The sequence below is a fragment of the Scomber scombrus genome, chromosome 6, assembly GCF_963691925.1.
Source record: "Scomber scombrus chromosome 6, fScoSco1.1, whole genome shotgun sequence".
Lineage (NCBI taxonomy): Eukaryota > Metazoa > Chordata > Actinopteri > Scombriformes > Scombridae > Scomber > Scomber scombrus.
Window position 1 is genome coordinate 4,314,698 of NC_084975.1, and position 19,284 is coordinate 4,333,981.

Consider the following 19,284-nt stretch of genomic DNA (forward strand, 5'->3'; position numbering starts at 1 on the left):
TTTCTTATGAGATCATAATAATTTCTCCATGCAGACCACATAACACCAGGTCAAAACCAAAAATCATTACCGTTAGACTTTTATCATTTAGCTCTGCAAGTCTAAGTATAGGCCTAGTGGTTTTTGATATGAGGTCTTTAATGGGAGGCCTTTTGCTGTTCTCATTTGCAAAATAAAGGTTTCAAAAATCTGTAAGCGTGTGTTGAAGCCTTTGTTAGGATGTGTACCAATTTTTCATCCGCTTAAGTTATGAAAAATGGATGAATCAGCCGCCAATTTTCATTATTCATGTTTTCCTTTTTAAATTTCCCTTTAACCCCGAATCAGAAATTAACTTCAGTTGTCTGGTCTAGCGAAAATAAGGCCTCACAGTGAGCCTGAAAGTTAAAGTTTATATTTCAATTAAACCACAGCTGATTAACAGAGTGGCAGCCAGGAATGTCTTTGTTGCAATTTAATATCAGAGCTGAATGTACCTCTGCAGGTCTTATCGGATCAATATGCCTCTCACGAACAGAAGCAGCAGCAGCAGCAGGATGGACTGTCGAAGTGGTATCGGCAAGTTAACCCTCACTGACCCCGAGTCAACACACATATATCCTGACACCATGTTCATGTGTGCTGTTTAACTGTTTCATGCTGACAAATCACACCATGCTTGTGTCTCTGAACAGATATGCCTCTTCTGGTCAATGAGAAGTTTGATTTTGATGTGTCTATGTCACCTGCCAGGTAAAAGGACACCTGTCCACTTTCTGTTTACCACACAACACTGCCAGGATCACCAATACTGATACTGATATTATTTATTAGTAAAAGCAACTTATGTGCTCTCATGTAAGGTTTATATTTCATCATTATAACAGACAACCAGGTGGCAGTGTTGGAAAGTAAATAATATAAATACAATAACGTAACATAACATACATAACGTAACCCAGCCTTGCTTAAATGTGACACTTCAAAATAAAATTTAAAATGAAAATGATATGTATTTAAATTGAAAACTCAAGTTTCTTATCTTGTTCACACTGCTTATTACATTTGGCATATGACCCATGGAGCTTCATACAGCCTGGGAGGAAAACCTGTAGACCTCTCTCTGCAGAAAGTCCTGCCAATTACTTTGCATGTTTCTTAGGGTGATAATCATTTAATCTATATTTAAATTTACACTTAATATTCTCTAAAATGTGCTAGAATTTAGCTTGTGTGGGAATTCAACACTATTTAGCATTAATTATTGATTTACCATACACACATTATTATTATTACTGGGCAAAGCAATTCATTAATTCAAACAATCAAAAGGGTGACACCTGCTGGTCATTTTCTGGTACGACATCAAATGTGAGACGACGAAACAGACAAAATGTAAATCTACTACTCATCTGACTGTTTGGTTTAACAATAACATTGTTTCTAAAACTGAAGTATGACAGTTTTGTACATGTATTTCAAAATACATGTACAAAACTGTGAATGTTGCAGGTGTAAGTTTCAATCCTGAATAATTGCTGCTGCAAGCCTTTTGTGTTCCTCTCCATCATAATGTCAGTGATCATTTCATCTCTCTCTGCAGCTCCACAGATGATGAAAATGAGGTGTTTGTGGATCAGGTCAGCCATATAGAGGGGAGCGTCTCTGCTAACATAGCTTCTCAGCTCGAGGATGGTGTCGGTGGCGTGCGGGTGAGCTGGAGCCCACTGACCGGAGATCATCTGGAGGCCATATGTGAAGAAGCCCACAGACTGGCCAACCACCTGCAGAGCAGCGAGCCAAGCCCGGCACACTGTGATGACGATGAAACTGCCGATGTGACGAGCAACCCCACAACTGAGAGCGAGCAGTTTGTCCAAGACACTGAGGTTAAACTGGGCATGATTGGTCAGGCAGCCAATGTGCTCAGTCCCGTCAAACGCCAGACCTTTTGTGTGCAGGACAGTCCCATGAAGCAGCTGCCCCCTGCCATCCAGCATAGCCTGCAGAGAGGAATCATCTCTAACACAGTTTCATCCACCAGCCCTGCCACCAAATCAGCTTCATCCACCCGCCCTGCCACCAAACCAGCTTCATCCACCCGCCCTGCCACCAATGCAGGTGCATCAAGCCGCCTCGCTACCAACTCGACTTCATCCATCTACCCTGCTACCAAAGCACCTTCATCCACCTGCCCTGCCACCAAAGCACCTTCATCCTCCCGCCCTGCCCCCAACACACCTTCATCCATCCGCCCTGCCACCAACTCGACTTCATCCATTCGCCCTGCCACCGACACACCTTCATCCTCCCGCCCTGCCACCGACACACCTTCATCCTCCCGCCCTGCAACCAACTCGACCTCATCCATCCGCCCTGCCACCAACTTGACCTCATCCATTCGCCCTGCCATCAACACACCTTCATCCTCCCGCCCTGCCATCAAAGCACCTTCATCCACACGCCCCGCCACCAAAGCACCTTCCACCCGCCCTGCTTCCACCGCCAGACTCAGCACCTCCAGCCCTGTGGCTAAGCATGGGACGATGCTGCGAGGAAAAGCTGTGCCGGGCTTTGGTGTCACACTTCCGAGTAAACCAGCTGCCCCTTCAACTTACTGTTCAGCCAACAAGAGCAGAGTGGAGAAAACCAGACTGCAGCCACCGAGCAAAGTATGATTTTTGTTTCATTCTCGAGTCCTTTTCAATTCACAGATGAAACATTAAGTCTATAAAACATCAAAAATAATGAAAGGGGTTCACATTTTGGTTTTTGCACATCCCATAAGGTTTCATATGCAAATGACTTTCATGACTCCAGCTGGCTAGCTAGTTCTGGCTATCTCATAGTACATTTTGATTGATGCAGGCTGCTACAGGTTGGAGCCGGAGCCCAAACTCACGTCCCTCCAGTAGGGCGGGGTCATATGAGGATCTGCTGTCCGATACGGCAAGTGTGGCCTCTGACATCAGCGACTCTTCCCTGAACTCCAGCATGCAGGGAAAACGCACATTGGCTCCTCCCACTAAGGTAAGACACTTGTTCTCTGTCACACAGGTGTAAAAGAAAATGGTTTCTGAATGGTTCGTCATGAAAATCTAGCTGAATAGTCAGGTACTGCAGCCAAACACATTAACTGATCACATTGATTATGTATGATGTAGATTATGTATCAGTGGTTCCCAATCTGGCTGTCAGGACCCCCAAAGAGGTCTCTAAAAAGATTTGAGATAAGATGCGATCAGAAAGAGTAAAATATTTCTCATAAACAAAATTATGTGTACTTTTCAAACTTTTCCCAATTTTTTTTAATTTTTCTTACGAAATACACACAAAAAGTCCCAATCAAGCTTTTCTCAAGTCACAAGATCAGAGGATCAAGTACACACTATTTCATTTTAAGGGTAATTTTAAGTAAAAAAGTTTGGGACCCACTGATGTAGATTATTGTACAAATCCTGATATGGTATTTAAATATGGTGATTTTTTTCTTCTCCATCAGTGTATGAGGAATCTGTCAGGTGTGAAAGCTCCAACTCTTCAGCGGAGGAGAGTGACGGAGAAAAGGAACACATCGTCGTCCTCATCCTCAGTGTCGAGCTTCAACTCCAGCATGTCTCTGTCCCCTGCTACAGGTAGGCTAACTGTTAACAGCTAAGTCTACCAGACCATGGTTAGGACATCAGCCACAATACTTCAAACATATGAAAACATCTGAAAATGATCACTAAGTACACAGCAAAAAAAAAAAACTGCTAACAGGCTAACAAGAAATTAACCAGAAAATAGTTAACTGCTAACTCGGGTCATCCATTTAAAACATGCATCACTACAGGTGTTCTGTCTCCTCTCAGGTAAACTGAACTCTTCTATGAGTCTGAGCGCCTCCACTGTCCCTGCCCCCAGCAGCATCAGAAAACCTGCCAATCAAAGTAGACCGCAACGTTCCAATGTCTGTGCGACTGCAGAGCCTGCGTCTTCAATCGCTGGCCGCCGTTCGCTGTCCAACCAGGCGAGGAAGCTGTCTACGCCGCTTAAGAGAGCTGAGGCCACACCGCTCCAGCTGACACCTAATAATAAAAGAGTTTCGGAGAAAAACACCTCCATCCCTGCTGCTGCCTCAGCCCGGCTGCAGAGCGGACTGAAGGCCAAACCCAAACCTCAGGCCCTGGTCCCATCCACACCCAGTGGGATAGCCAGAGGAGTCCGCCATGGAGATGGTATAGCTGTTTTAATGTCTGTTTATTCTGTCATCACATCAGATCTACATGTTTGTTTCATCCTGGAATTCATTCAGAAAACTCTGTCCAGACATCACAGTTATTTGAGTAGGCTGTCCTTTCAATGAATCACAGGACAGGAACAGGTCCTGAAACTCCACATGGATTTAAAATGTGGGGGAAACTTATTGATGCAAATTGCTGTCAGGGCCCCAAAACCTTTAAACACAATTTGAGAATTCAGCGCCTTCAAATGTCTGTTTTAACCTCCAAAACTGAATGAATCAGTTTTAATTTAAATCTTGTGGGTCACATTAAATTACTTAAAGTGTGTGTGTAATCGTCTGATGCACCTGTCTGACTTTGTATTGAAGGTGTTTCGTCTCCAGATGTCTCAAAAATGTTGAAGCCAAAGAGGATGATGTCAGCAAGCACTGTGGAGAGGTACATGACCCCACAGTCAATGTTAACATTTATTGTTGCCCCCCACTTTACCCTCCTCCTCCTACATTGCAACACTTAAAAGCTTTGCCAGTCCACTCTTACCAGCCTAAATACATCAAGCAGTGACACAGTCTGATACATGTGCTGCAGCAGAAATCGTCCATTATAATCAGCTGAAGCTGTCTTGAGCCTGAAGTTTGTATTTTTTGGGAGTTAAAATTTACCTTCCGTCCCTACAGTGTTTCTCAGAAGCCCTCTGCTGGTCCCCAGACACTCTCGGCTGGTGGCTGCAGGTCGCTGCAGATGAAGGCACGTCGTCCATCTGCCCTCCCCACCCCTCTGAGAAGCAGGACCCCTGCCATCCACACCACCACACCCACCAACCAGCTCTGCCCCGTAAGACCACCGCTCACCCCTGACCCTGATCACTCTTCACCCAGGACAGTGAGCAACTGTAGGTGAGATGCTTCAATCTGCTATCAACCAATAGAAAATCTGTCTCTGAGGGTTGGTCCTACTGCAGGAGATCCACCTGCCTGTTTCCTTGACAACACACACAGAGGTCTCACTTCATTATTTACTTTGGTATGTGGTTATTTGTATGTAGCCCCGTGAGCTGGGACATACAGGAGGCAGAGCCTGTTGATGCCCCAGACATCCAGCCCTTCTGTTTAGAGGAGGAGGAAGAGGAGACCCCTGCTGCCCCACCCTCCACTGCTCCACATCTCGACCATTCAGAGAGCACAGATATTGGAGCACTGAGTCATGGCGAATCAGAGCCCACCAGAAACCCAGAAACTCAACAGTTGGAGACTGTTGAGGAGAGCAACAGCAAGACACAGGAGGTCAGAGGTCACACACATGAGCACACATAACAGTCTTGAGTTTTTGAGACATCAGTTTTTATCATCTGTTCATATCTGTAATAATGCTGGAGAGTTTTTACATCCTGGATTTGGTCGTGATTTTTCAAGTCTCTCTTAAATCAACAGTCCAAAGCCCAAATGAACATTGAAACATGTTTTTCTTGCTGTAATCATTCATCCTGTTCATGACAAGAAAACGTCACGTACAGGAAAAAAGTCAAATATGTGTGGGTGTAGTCTTTCACCATTTCCACAGAAATTCTGAAGCATTTATCAGATTTGGAAACGTTCTTTATTCCTACGTCAACAAAAAGTGCTGACATTGAAATGTAACCAGGAGGGTGGATGTTGAATGCATTTCCTTCCTCCTTCCTTAATGGTAAATCCTCCCTACCTTTGTTTGTGCATTGTTCACAGCTGTTCAAATGGTAACCGACTTAAAAAATACACCAATGGCTCTATAGTCTACTAGAGGTCAAAAAGTTCACAGAGTATCTTTCTAATCCAGATAATTATATGAAAACATTCTTGTCTGGTTTATTTCATATATTAACAGTTTCTCAATGAAATATCAAGACATCTATTATAACATAAGCGTCCTCTTACTCCTCGGTTCAGTCTGAACGGCTGCTTCCTTCAGGACAGCCTCGCAGATTTCCATCAGTCTGACATTCTCTCTGTTCTCTTCTTCAGGTTCTCCTGTTTGATCTTCCGGCTCCGACTCTGCAACCTCCGGAGAAACTGCTCATCGACCTGACCAGCACCCCCAACCTGATCCGATCCAGCAACAACAGCTGCACCACAACCCAGGTAACTGACACTATACCTGCTGCTGTAGCTCAGGAGGTTGGAAGATTGGCGGTTCGATTCCTGGCTCCTCCATTCCACATGTCGATGTGTCCTTGGGCAAGATACTTAACCCAAAATTGTCAGCTGTGTATGACTGGTTAGTTTCCTCCTGATGAGCAGGTTGGCACCCTGCGTGGTAGCCCCTACCATCAGTGTGTGAATGAGTGAATGAGACATGTAGTGTAAAAGCGCTTTAAGTGGTCATAACGACTACAAAAAGCACTATATAAGTACAGTCCATAAACCATTACCATTCACCTGGTTATATCCACAAACCCATAAAGAGAGAGAAACCTTCAAAACATTTGAAGTTTATCAGTTGTGTCTGTGTCTATGTGCATTTTTAAGGCATCTTTTAATTGTCAGTATGAACATGAGGAAAACCTCTTTACTGACTGCTGGTTTACAGACAGATTTGAAGAATTGTGAACTTTTCCTTTAAGTGACATTTTTCACTAACATGAAGTTAAACACCAGCCTGATTCAGCAGTGAAGCTCACTCTCTGCATCTTGTGCGATTTCCAACCTCAGAGTGATATATAAATGTAGCTTCATTTATTTGAAAAAATTAACAGGAGGTTTGATTACAGCAAGTAAAACTTCTTTCACTGCTCAAATGGACACCTTACTGCTGGTTAACACACACTGGAAACACTGGGAACTGTCCTTTTTTAATATCAGTTTTTTGTGTTAAGATGTTTTCAGTGTTTTAAACATTTTGAGTTTGAACCTGTCATCAGTCAGACTGTTCTCATCCTGCTCAACATTAGCATTATTATTGTGAGCATGTTTGTATGCTTTTGTTCAGAATTTAGCTCGAGTACAGCATCACAGGGCTGTTGGCATATTAACTATAGATTAACTAGACTATATACTACTGATTAACTAGACTATATATCCAACAGAAAAGACAGAAAACTTTGTTTACAAAGAAAAGCCATTTTATTTATTTTTCAATGTTTCCATGGTAACTCAATAATAAGAGTCCATGATACGCCTCATGCTCATGAACTTCATGTTGCTCATGCCCATGTTCATGAAGTTCCTGTACTCTCCAGGCCTCATGTACATCATCCTGCCCCTGTAGTTGGGCTGCTCGTACATCAGCCAGTGTCCGTCCATCACGTTGCAGGACATGCAGTTGGACATGCTGTAACGGCTCATGATGTTGTCACAGTCGTCCATCATCTCGTGACTCTGACCACCGAAGTTCTCCCTCTCGTAGATCTTCATCCTGTAGTTTCCACGGTGCTGCAACACATGGAGCCAGTCATTAATGATGGGATAATAATAATGATAATAGCATGTGTGTAATCTGCTGATTCAGACTGATTAAGATATCAGGTCTGTGATGTGATTGGCGGCTATGTGGTTACCATGGGGATCATGCGGCAGGACCTGATGCAGTCGCTCATGCCCATCATGCTCATGTAGTCAGAGTACTCGCCCCTCTTCATGAAGTACTGGTTACCCATGAAGTTGGTGCGGTCGAAGACCATGAAGCAGCCCTTCTCCACCCTGCAGGAGTGGCACCTGCTCAGGTAGGAGGACATGTCAGCGCAGTCGCTGCTGCACTCATAGGAACGACCCTGGAAGTTCCTCTCCTCGTAGAAAACGATCTGAGACAGAGACAGATCAGTAAACTGCTGGATTCATCATTATACAGCTTTGTGTCCTAATGAGCATTCTTGTTGGTGAAATGGACAAATCATTTTACAACAGAAATGCTTCTCAGTCAATTCAGAACTCCCCAAAGATCAAGTTGTTTTACAGTATGACTTTTTATGTACTTTTATTAACTTTAGCATTTATTAATGGCTTGATTGTTAATTACTCATTAAAAGTTGAGAGACCAGATTTGTTTTACATCCATACAGTTGTTTTTTTGTTGCCCAATTTACACGATTTGAATATTTAGAAAATTGCCTACTATAAGACATATTCATACACTGAGTGTAACACACACTTTTTGAGGATATATCTGATTAGTGATCAATATATGTGATGTCCATCACTGATAAACATCCAATAAACTAAAAAGAAGATTGTAAAAAGACTCACTGACTGTCACTCAGAAAACATTTACACTATATTTAACACTACTAAGTGATCAGAATGTCTCATTAACACTGAAACAGCTCTGACTGTATATTAACTGTGTGATCAAAGCATAGATCAAGATATTTAAAACTGTGTTTTAAATACAATCTGCCCTGGAACATATGCATTACCTCTGACAGACTAATTTAGGATATTCTTGTATTCTGACACATCTGTAGAAATTAAGAAAAGCCTGTAACTGAAAGCATTGGTAAAAAGAAACTCTGAACCAGCTAAAGTTAGATTAGATAAAGGAAAGTTTGTTGTCTTCTCACCCTGCTCATCATGTTGGCGGTTTGTTGGTTGCTGCTGCTGTTGCTGCTACAGGTCAGTGGATGTTGTGTGTTACCTGTGCGGCAGCTGCTGCTCTTTATAGCACCTGGGCAGCTGTAGCCTTTTGTCCAAACACCCTGAGCCAGCACAGTGTCATAAAAGAGCCCCTCAGTGTTCAGCTTCACAATTGGCAATAATGGAACATGCAAAAATGTGTTTAAAAGGTGATCTGAAGCTTCAGCCATCCAAATGAGTCAATTGAGTCGATATATTTAAATGTTACAGCTATGTATGAATGGTTAGTTTCCTCCTGAAGAGCAGGTTGGCACCCTGCGTGGTAGCCCCTGCCATCAGTGTATTAATGAGACATGTAGTGTAAAAGTGCTTTGAGTGGTCATAGCGACTAAAAACAGCACTATATAAATACAGTCCATTCACCATTCACCTGATTATATCCACAAACCCACAAAGAGTCAATTGTCAAGCGTGGACAACAGATAATTCACTTAATGTAGAAGCTTGCAGAACCCTAACTCTTTGTGTGTTTATTATTTAATGTTAAGTGAAAACAATTTTCTCTAAATTTGAATTAAATTAAATACATATATTAAAAAAATAAAAACCGAATACTTTTTTAGGTTTTTTAAATGTACTGTTTGTATTGTTTTTTTTTCAGCAGCTGATCGACCTGACTTCTCCACTCATGAAGTGGAGTCCAGAAGACAAGAAGGAAAACAGTGCTCCACTCATCAACCTGTCCTTCTGATCCCCCTAAAGACCTGAATCTGATGGTTTCTTCAGTGGACTTTGCTTGTTTCTGTCTTGTGAAACTCTAGTAATAATAATAATGATAATATTACATTTTTTATCAATGAAGTGTTATTAATATGTTTTAAAGACACGGTGAAATAAAAAATATATTTTTCCTAGTTTTAATCCTGTGTTAATGTTACGTTCTTTAAAAGTGCGCCTCATAAAAATATAATGCAGTCCTCCTCCTGTGTTAAAATGTATTTAAAGGTTTATCTGAAGCTAATATGAAGCTTCAGCCATCCAAATGAATCAAATCTTCATCTTCTATGTTTCAACGTTATACTCTTTTTAGTAGCAAAGTCTTTTTGTTACTATACTTCCACCACAGCTCAACAGGGAAACACTAAAAGGGAATTTAATGCTAAAAGACTGTAAATGTGTCAGATATCACTTGATATGACTAACTCAGACTGCTGAAGCTCAATAGAAGCTTCAGATCTACTTTTAAATGACTGTGTGGACACACTGTGGATTTTGTCCTCCATCACTTTACATTGAAAGCACATTTGAAGGAGATATTTTAATAACTCCGTATGAACAGGAGGAATGATTACAAAAGTTGAAATTGTGATTAATTTAAGATCAGACTAAACCTGTATAGGAAAAAGTCAAAACGATGTTATAACAGAAATATGTGTGTGAAATTTCACTTCTTCAGAAATTACAGTAATCCATCAGACCGTTCGCTGACCTTTACAAATTTGAGGAAGAACAGTTTGCATTTCTCAGGAACTGTTGTGAAAACTTTTTTTTAATCACATCACAGAAAGAGCTGACATGCTTTGGAATGTAGCCAGGAGGATGACAAGTTTATCTCAGTGCACTTTTCATACAGAGCAGGGCTAGACTGTAAAGTGCCAATATACTAATGAATATGTATGTGCGTCAGTCAGTGGCGATTTTAAACCCTTTTTAGGGATGCTCAAGCACCCCTAAATTTGATCAAAGCACCCCTAAAAATAAGTAAATTATTGGGGGGGGGGGGGGGGGGTTTCTTATAAAAATTATTTTATACAACTTTAATTATTTTGCGAGCCTGTCTGTCAGAGATGGGACAAATAATTATGCTGCAGGTTCAAATAGTTTTTATTTTAACAGGTTTAATGTACTTTGGATAGTTATTATTTTGTTTCCATCAGGGTTCATTTACTATCTTAGGGTCCTCTCTGTAGACATCTGTGATTTTTTATTCTGAACCATTATTATTATACACTACAGTAGACCACTCTACTTTATATTGATGTCATTTACGCTATTAAGTGAAATTAGTTATTTAGCAGGGGGGTTTAACACTTGCAGGGCATTGTATGTCAAATTCTCATTAGGAGCTGAGCCCCCCTAAAGGTCTGATCCTAGAATTGCCCCTGGTGTCAGTGTTTCTAAAGGGAAAGTGCTCACGGATAAACGTGGGTGGGTTGCACATACTTTTCTATACCTGCAGGTGCACCAACACATGTCCCTGATAATCAAACAGAAATTGAATGTTGAATTTTACTTGCGAAACTAAACTGTGTGAAACTAAATTAAGAATGATGACTCTTGGCCAATATCACCTCTTCTGCTTTGGGTGTGGTGTAATTGTGTAATTTTCTCTTGGCATCTGCTTATAAATGTGAGCATTAGTTCTTCAGTCCACACACACACACCTCCCTTTCAAAACAGACAGTTTGCTAGTTTCTTTAGACTTTAACTAACGGTCAAGATGGATAGAGCTATTGCACTTGAAGCTTTGTGCGCACTCTGCAATTCCTGTGTAACATCTTTTCAAAAACAAGGATTTCATGGAGGAGCAGCATCGCAGCGTCGGCAGATGTGTGTCAAGGATTTCATCTGCACAGTCTTGGATGCAGATGAAACCTGGTAATTATTGGAGGCTTTTTTTAACATCTATGTGATGACAATATTTCTGAAAATGGTACACACAAGAGCTTTAAACAAATTTGTCAGCAGTCATGACAGTGTTTGTATTTGCAAATGTGCTTTTAACACCACTAATGTGCTTTTAAAATGGCATTTCCTGTCTTTACATTACAGCCCGGTGTCAAGATCCAACTTTGTGCGCTTGCAAAGTGTCCTGCAAGGTTATGGGCTAAAAGCAGGCCAAGCCCAGGATGCTGCTGTGCGTGCACCAACAGACAGGGATATCATCATTGATGAAGATGAATTCTTTGACCCTCAGTTCGACTATGATTTCCGCTCACTGACGGACAATGAAACTTACTACAGAGGAGGGGAGGTGTATGAGCGCCCATATGGTTGGTACCGTTTTGCCCTGAAGGTAAATATGTTTTGGTTTTGATTTAACTTTAAATCAACAATGAGCTATGAATCTAAAAATGCAGCATTTAGGCTTTAAAGCAGGGGTGTCAAACATACGCCCCGTGGGCCAGAACTGGCTCAACAAGGGGTCCAATCCGGTCCACTGGGTAACTTTGCAAAGTGAGAAAATTGCAGAAAAGTAATTCCAATTGTTCAATAAAATGCACCGATATTCTTGTTTATTTCCAGTCGTCATTCACATTCAAGGCTTCTGATCTTCATTTGGACGTCCAACTTGAGATAACTATCCTTCAAAGTGTCTCTTTTTCAGGTTAATCCCTATATGGTTTATTATAATGAAGTTACAGTATGTATAATATATATATATATATATAATATATTTTTCATAGGTTATTATGCAATGGTTTTACTGGTCGGGCCAGCTTAGGATCAAATTGGGATGTATGTCCCCTTAACTGAAATGAGTTTGACACCCCTGCTGCAAAGGATATCTCTGTGCTGACCTCAATTGTTGACCAGAAACTATTAAAAACATATCAGTGAGGCACACCGCTGCACTGGGTGACATGTTCTGTTGTTATAAAGAGAGTTTGGCCATGTTACTTTGTTAAGAAATGGCTCATTGAATAAATATATCATGGGGGAGTTTTACTTTCATTGAGGTCTGAACCTTTTTACCGCAGCATTAAAAGCACCATTAAAAGGTTGCAGACGAGATGATAACATCAGGCACACAAATAAAACAATACTATGAAGCAAGTAACAACATTATAAGAGTCAAAATCAGTGAAAATCGCTAAATCCAAAAACTACAACGGCTTAAAAACAGAATTAATAAATAAAGGAAGGAGCAGAAAAATCATCAGAGATAATTTTAAGGCACACTGGGTCAGCTGAACACCTTCATAACAATTGGCAACTGCTTCATCTTTTAAATGACAAGAAGGCCTAGACGAAGCAGCACTTGTGATGTCACATGTAATTATCTTGTTACAGGTGCTTGATAAGTATGATGAAAATGCCTGGTTGGGAACCCGATACCGCAGCACCCAGTCAGTGCCAGGGGAGTGGCCGGTGTCCTACCATGGGACCTCAAAGAAAGGAGCTGAAGGCATCATCTCAGGATACTACAAGGTCTGTTTACACATCCATCATGATCAGGGCAAAATGTAACACATTCTTTCACTGGCTTACACATTGTTTTGGATTTATGTGCTCTGGTTTTTGAGACAGCCCCTTCTGAAATATAGTTTTTATTACTGTTATTACCACAATATACTGACAATAACCACTAGGGAGAGCCCTCTGTAACCTCAGGCGGGGAGTTCCGGTCCTCTGAAATGATGCCAACGCGGAAGTAACTTAAAACTGCATTCTATCAAAAGGCCACCAGGGGGCGACCGTTTTGGTGTCAATGGAGAATTCACCAACTTCTCACTTGATTTATAACCTCAGTAAACGTTTGCAAAACGTGTTTATGGTCTCAATCGCTAGTTTAAAGCCTTCTTCAATGCAGTATGATGTTCATTTGTGAAATGTTGGCCTCCCTGATTTTATATTTGACGATAAAGCAGGGTATGCATGGGTGACGTCACGGATGTTACGTCCATTTCTTATATACAGTCTATGTGTAACCTGCAAATTGTTACCTGGTCTTTAGGTTAGCAGGTGGTGATTTTAACAATATTAACTTGAAAACGCATATATACATATGTGTTTGACATATATGACACAAATGATATCCCTCTATAACAAATGATATTGTTATAGATGGGTCTGTTCTTATTCTGTTTGTAAGTATGAAGAATTAAGAGTAAATGGGTAATTAGTGGTAAAGATGGTGGTAATATTATTCATTAATATTTCAGCCTAAACTAAAACTGTACACTTTAAACTACGGGTGTTGTGATATATGCTACCGGTATTAACGATAACCATATATGTAAAAAAAAAAAAAAAAAAAAGATATCATGTTATAAATGTACATAAGATAATATTGTGCAAATAACTGTCTTAAATCATTTCCATTTCCTTCCTTTTATCCTTTTTTCTCACACCCAAAACACACACACACACACACACACACACACACACACACACACACACACACACACACACACACACACACACACACACACACACACACACACACATACACACACACACACACACACACACTCTTTCTCTCCACAGTTGTATTTTGAGTGTAGTTTATTTGCTATAAAAAGGTACAAAACACACAATAAACAAAGTGATTTGACTAATAGCAGTATTTTTTTTTTCAAAATTTTCGTAGATATCGCAATAATATCATTATAGAGAATCCTTTTTGCTTCGATAATTGCGTAATGAAAATCTGATATGAATGACTCACTGTCTTTGACTCAAGTAACTTTAGACAATACAACTCATGAACTCTACAAAGAAGTCTCAAGCTAGAAGATCATGACATGGTCTCTATTTCCTCCCACTTAGAGATATCTTTGTAATATGTTGTAATTACTGTACTTCTGCAGACAAGAGTCTTAAAGATATTATCAGTTTGTTCAAAGCTGATAAATTCTCATTCTTGTGTTTAACAGCCGGGGGCGGGTCAGGCGTATGGCAGGGGGATTTACTCGACCCCCTACATCGATGAGGCGGTCTACTACACCAAAACATTCACTTCCAACAGTACGGGCAAGACGTACCAAGTGGTTCTGCAGAATCGAATCAACGCCGTCTACAGACAGAAACACAACAATGACAAGTACTGGCTGGTCCCCATCTCAGCAGGGACATCACCTGCAAATGAGCAGGACATCGTAGAAATGACCATCCGTCCTTATGGTCTCCTGCTGAAAGAGGTCTAACAGAGCAACGAGGGTCACACGAAAATGTCCTGAGATTTATATTAGCCAGAGGATGTGTTGTCTATTGAATATCTACGTAAACCATGTAAACCATTCACTGATGTTGTCAAATGTAATGAATCAATATGATATTTGCATGTAAAGATGAATACGACGAATCAATATTACAGCTGAATACATTATAGAGAGAGATTAGATAAACACACTGTAACTAATTAGCCTCCACACTGAATGGTTTAGGGACAAAACCTGGAGAAGCAGCGTTTAGTTTTTACGCTCCACATATCTGGAACAAACTCCCAGAAGACTGCAGGTCTGCTCCAACTCTCAGTTCTTTAAAATCACGATTGAAGACTTTTCTGTTTGCGACTGCTCCAAATTGTAGGGTTAATATCTCACACTTTACTGTAACTTTGTATTCTCCTGATTTGATCTATCTTACTCTATTTTAGCTTTATTTCCAATTTGAAACTTTTAATCACATTTAAATGTCTAAACTTAAATTTTGTCATGTGTTGCTTTTATATCCTTTCTTGATGCATTTGATGTTTTATGTAAAGCACTTTAAATCCCTTTGTTGTTGAAATGTGCTAAACAATTAAATTTGCCTTGACTTGCATTGCCTCTGCTTCTGATCCATTTCTAAAAGAAGTCATACTAATAATACTACAATTAGGTTGAAATGAATTTTATATATTAGTGTCTCTCCATATCAACGACAAAAGGGTGGGTAAATGTTTACAGACATATCATGCTCAGTGTTGGAAAGTAACTAAGTACATTTACTCAAATACTGTACTTACATACAATTATGAGGTGTTAGAGTACTTTACACTTCCACTCCACTACATTTCAGAGGGAAACATTGTACTTTCTACTCCACTGCATTTATTTGACAGCTTTTAAGATGAAGATGTGACACAATGGATAATATAACACGCTTTTAAAATGCTACACATTGTTAGAGATGAAACCAGTGGTTTCCAACCTTTTTGTCTCTTGATATTCACCTCCTACTTCACTGCAGACCACATGAGATGGAGTGAAATCTCAATACATTTTCAGACAATTTGAAATTTGTTGGTCCATAACTAATGAAAGCATGTTTTTCATTATTGCAAATTGTAGAGTTTAGGAGAGGTAAAGGGTCTTAAGAGTTTGAAATTGTACAAATGTGATGTAGGACAGTGCTGTGGGAGAACGCAGAACTCTAAAGAGAGAATCCTTTATTAGCAAAATAAAATTAGACAATCCTTTATTAGTCCCACAGTGGGGAAATTTAAAGCATTACAGCAGCAAAGTGGATAGCAAAAACATCTTCAGTATATGTGATTTTTTAGTATATGAGTTTTACAAGATCACAGTTGTTATTCTGCTGAAGCCGGTTTCACATACATGTGCATAAACAGAATATTTAGGGAATTTGGGAACAACATTATGTATGTGGGGATAAATATATACTAACATTCATCATGTGAGAAGAACATTTTGCAGAATAGCTCAGAGCTTCTTCCATCTGTATTGTATTGCCCTCAATGCATTCTTTTCATGAGGCCATAATCCTGCATATTTGGCAAATATGCACTCGCTTCACTTCACAGTGTTGCAATATTAGTAAAGGAACATCTGGCTTTGGAGAAATGCATTAGTTTATGTTCATATCGAGAGTAAGATAAGACAGCCTGCTCTCTTATCTGCAGCTCTGACTCGCTGTCAGTGTGTACAAGATGGTTATGAAAAGTGTAACTATGATCGCCTCCTAATGATGTTTAAAAACGTATAATGTTGCTAAGGGAAGATTTGTGGAGAACATTTTGAGCCATGTGTGCTGTCCTCCCTTCTTAACTGTGGAAGGGAGCACAGCCGCTCCTTCTTCCAGGGAAAACGACACACCTACACTGTTCTGTTCTGTATGTTATTGTTCATTTGAAATGTTTGAATGTTGTATTCAATATGTTTTTATTTGTTTAAAAAACATGTTATGGATGTATAAATATAAAACTCATATATGCAACGTGTTTTTAATTATTTGTCAGAAGGTCCAATAAACTTTCTGGCAATTATTTGATGGTTCAGGCTTTACTGTTGCCCCTGTGGTGTTTATATGTCTAATGTACTGTTACGTATATACAGTATTTACTCATTACTGGTGCTTCTATTGTGTGAGCCAGTGATGGTGGTGGGACGTAACTGATGTCTCCCAGTTCAACTCTGTGTTTAGTGGGTTGGTTGAGTGGTAGACAGCTGTGGTTGTGCAGTGCAATAACTTTCATGATCAATGTCATCTCTGCGTGACTGAAAGACAGAGAATATTTATCTGCTGTATGACTTGTGGTATTGTATTTAATTGTGTTCACGCAGTTATAGATAACATCTCTGTGCTTAGATGCTTGCCATTTGATCACTAGGCAAATTATTTCCTGTTTCATGCACAAACGCTAATGGCACTTGGCTCACCTGTGTGCTCACCTCTCTGCTCAACTCCAGGCCAGTGTTAAGTGTTGTTACCTGTACTGCTATTCATTTCACTCCTGATTATTATTTACATTAGGTTAACATTATGCATATTACTGCATAAGGGTGAAATAATACGTTGAAATCTCAACCAGATTTAACAGCCAGCTGTTATTGCATGACTACTACACTGAGAGATTTTGGCCTTAAGTGTTGTTCTGGCCGACACACCAGGTGACAGACATTGAAAAGGCACCCAGACTGAGCGTATTACTATAATCAGCACTACACCAACAGTCTTTCCCACTTTGTGTTTCCTTGGACAGTATTGTATATTTTGTGCTGAGGGATTATAACACAAACAATGAATTTCATACTAAAAACATTAAAACTTTGGATGACACTCAAGCCAGGTTGACGCTTGGCACTAGAGTTTAAAGGACACCATTTTTCAAATCTGTCTTAAAATAACAGCCAGAAGCCCAAATTAACATTGAAACATGTTTCTTTTGCTCTAATCATTCCTCCTGTTCATACTGACCATTAAAGATCCCTTCATAATGCACTTATAATGTAAGTGATGGAGGACTAAATCCACAGTCCTCCTTCTGTGTGAAAATGTATTTAAAAGTTGATCTGAAGCTTATATGAAGCTTCAGAGTCAAATCAAGTAGATATGTTTCAACATTACAGCCTTTTTAGGCAAGGCAAGGCAAGGCAAGGCAGTTTTATTTATATAGCGCATTTCATACACAGTGGCAACTCAATGTGCTTTACATAAAAGAAACATTTAACAGAAAAAATTGAAAAAACATGGAATTTGAGAAATAAAAATAAAACCCAATCATCCAACACATACATACCCCCCCCCCCACCACCCCACACACACACTAATAATAAAAACAAAGTACAGAAACATAGAAAGAGAGAATAAAATACTATAATATTGAGTATTAAAAATAAGATTGCAGCATAAAATAATGATTTGCTTTAAAATCATTAAAAGGACATAGAGTGCAAATGAAAGATTAAAATTTAAAGTGCTTTGAAAGAGCTCAATCATAAGCACAGGTTTTTAACCTGGATTTAAAAATATTCACAGTTGGGGCTGATTTCAGTTCTGCCAGTAGTTTGTTCCAGTTGTGTGCAGCATAACAGCTAAAAGCTGCTTCACCATGTTTAGTCTGAACTCTGGGCTTTTTAGTGCCAAAGTCCCTCTTTTTGTTACTATACTTCCACCACAGCTCAACAGGGAAACACAAAGAGAGAATCTGATGCTAAAAAGACTGTAAATCTATTTTAAATGGCTGTGTGAACACACAGTGAATTTTGAACCTGTGTTCAGGCTAAGCCTGTATAGGAGAAAGTCAAAACACTGTCCTCACAACTGTAGTAATAGTTGAGTCTCTGTGTGTGAAAAATCTGTCACCATTTGAGCAGAAATGAAAGTAACCGTCACACCCTTTACAGTTAAGAGTTTTACATGACAGGTAACATTTTATCCTCATTCCTACACCCACACAAACAGTGCCATGCTTAAAATGACACTTAAAATAACTACACTACATTTCACAGTATCAAATGTAAAACAATGTGAATGAGTGAAAATACACAGAGAACTTTGTTGGGTAAGGGTGATGCTTTTCTTTAAAAAACAACAACAACATCAACAACATGTTTTGCAGTCATTTGCATTAAGTGATTGTGTTACATTGAAAGCACATTTGAAGATCTTTTAATAGTCAGTGTGTGACCTGACAGGTATAACCTGTTGATCACCAGATCCAATGATGTCAGGAGGCATCCGTTTATAAATATGACCTTTACTTCCTCATTTAGCACATTACATTTCCCTTTGCACCCAGCAAGAAGACTTCACCTTTATTTCAAAGAAGTTTTACTACTTTTTTGATACTATAACGAATTGTCAAGATGGATAGAGAAGTTGCACTTCAAGCTTTGGGCAAATTCTGCAATGCCAGTGTTACATCTTTCCAAAAACAAGGATCCCGAGGAGCCTCTCAGCAGCCTCTGCTCATCAAGGGTTTCATCGCTACAGTGTTGGATGCAGATGAAACCAGGTAATTACTAGAGATAGGATTTTTGTTGAAAATATTACAAACCAGGGTTTTAAACCAATTTTACGCAACAGTC

The 19,284-nt window shown here is 39.8% G+C and overlaps 3 protein-coding genes across 3 annotated transcripts; 2 read left to right on the top strand and 1 right to left on the bottom strand.

Annotated features, from left to right (window-relative positions):
- Positions 1-676: 676 nt before the first annotated feature.
- Positions 677-6,787, top strand: LOC133981917 (mucin-2-like). Its single transcript, XM_062420791.1, has 9 exons — positions 677-732; positions 1,583-2,651; positions 2,848-3,027; positions 3,815-4,199; positions 4,589-4,643; positions 4,883-5,101; positions 5,251-5,488; positions 6,203-6,319; positions 6,725-6,787. Exons 1-9 carry the CDS (start codon positions 677-679, stop codon positions 6,785-6,787), a joined length of 2,382 nt encoding a protein of 793 aa, XP_062276775.1.
- A 543-nt stretch (positions 6,788-7,330) lies between these two features.
- On the bottom strand, positions 7,331-13,548 carry LOC133981854 (gamma-crystallin M2-like). The gene is made up of 3 exons (XM_062420714.1): positions 13,516-13,548; positions 7,735-7,977; positions 7,331-7,609 (listed from the first exon to the last, which is right to left on the bottom strand). Exons 1-3 carry the CDS (start codon positions 13,546-13,548, stop codon positions 7,331-7,333), a joined length of 555 nt encoding a protein of 184 aa, XP_062276698.1.
- Positions 11,176-15,288, top strand: LOC133981853 (uncharacterized). The gene is made up of 4 exons (XM_062420713.1): positions 11,176-11,404; positions 11,579-11,822; positions 12,821-12,958; positions 14,407-15,288. Exons 1-4 carry the CDS (start codon positions 11,247-11,249, stop codon positions 14,674-14,676), a joined length of 810 nt encoding a protein of 269 aa, XP_062276697.1. The 5' UTR covers positions 11,176-11,246; the 3' UTR covers positions 14,677-15,288.
- The last annotated feature ends 3,996 nt before the right edge of the window (positions 15,289-19,284 follow it).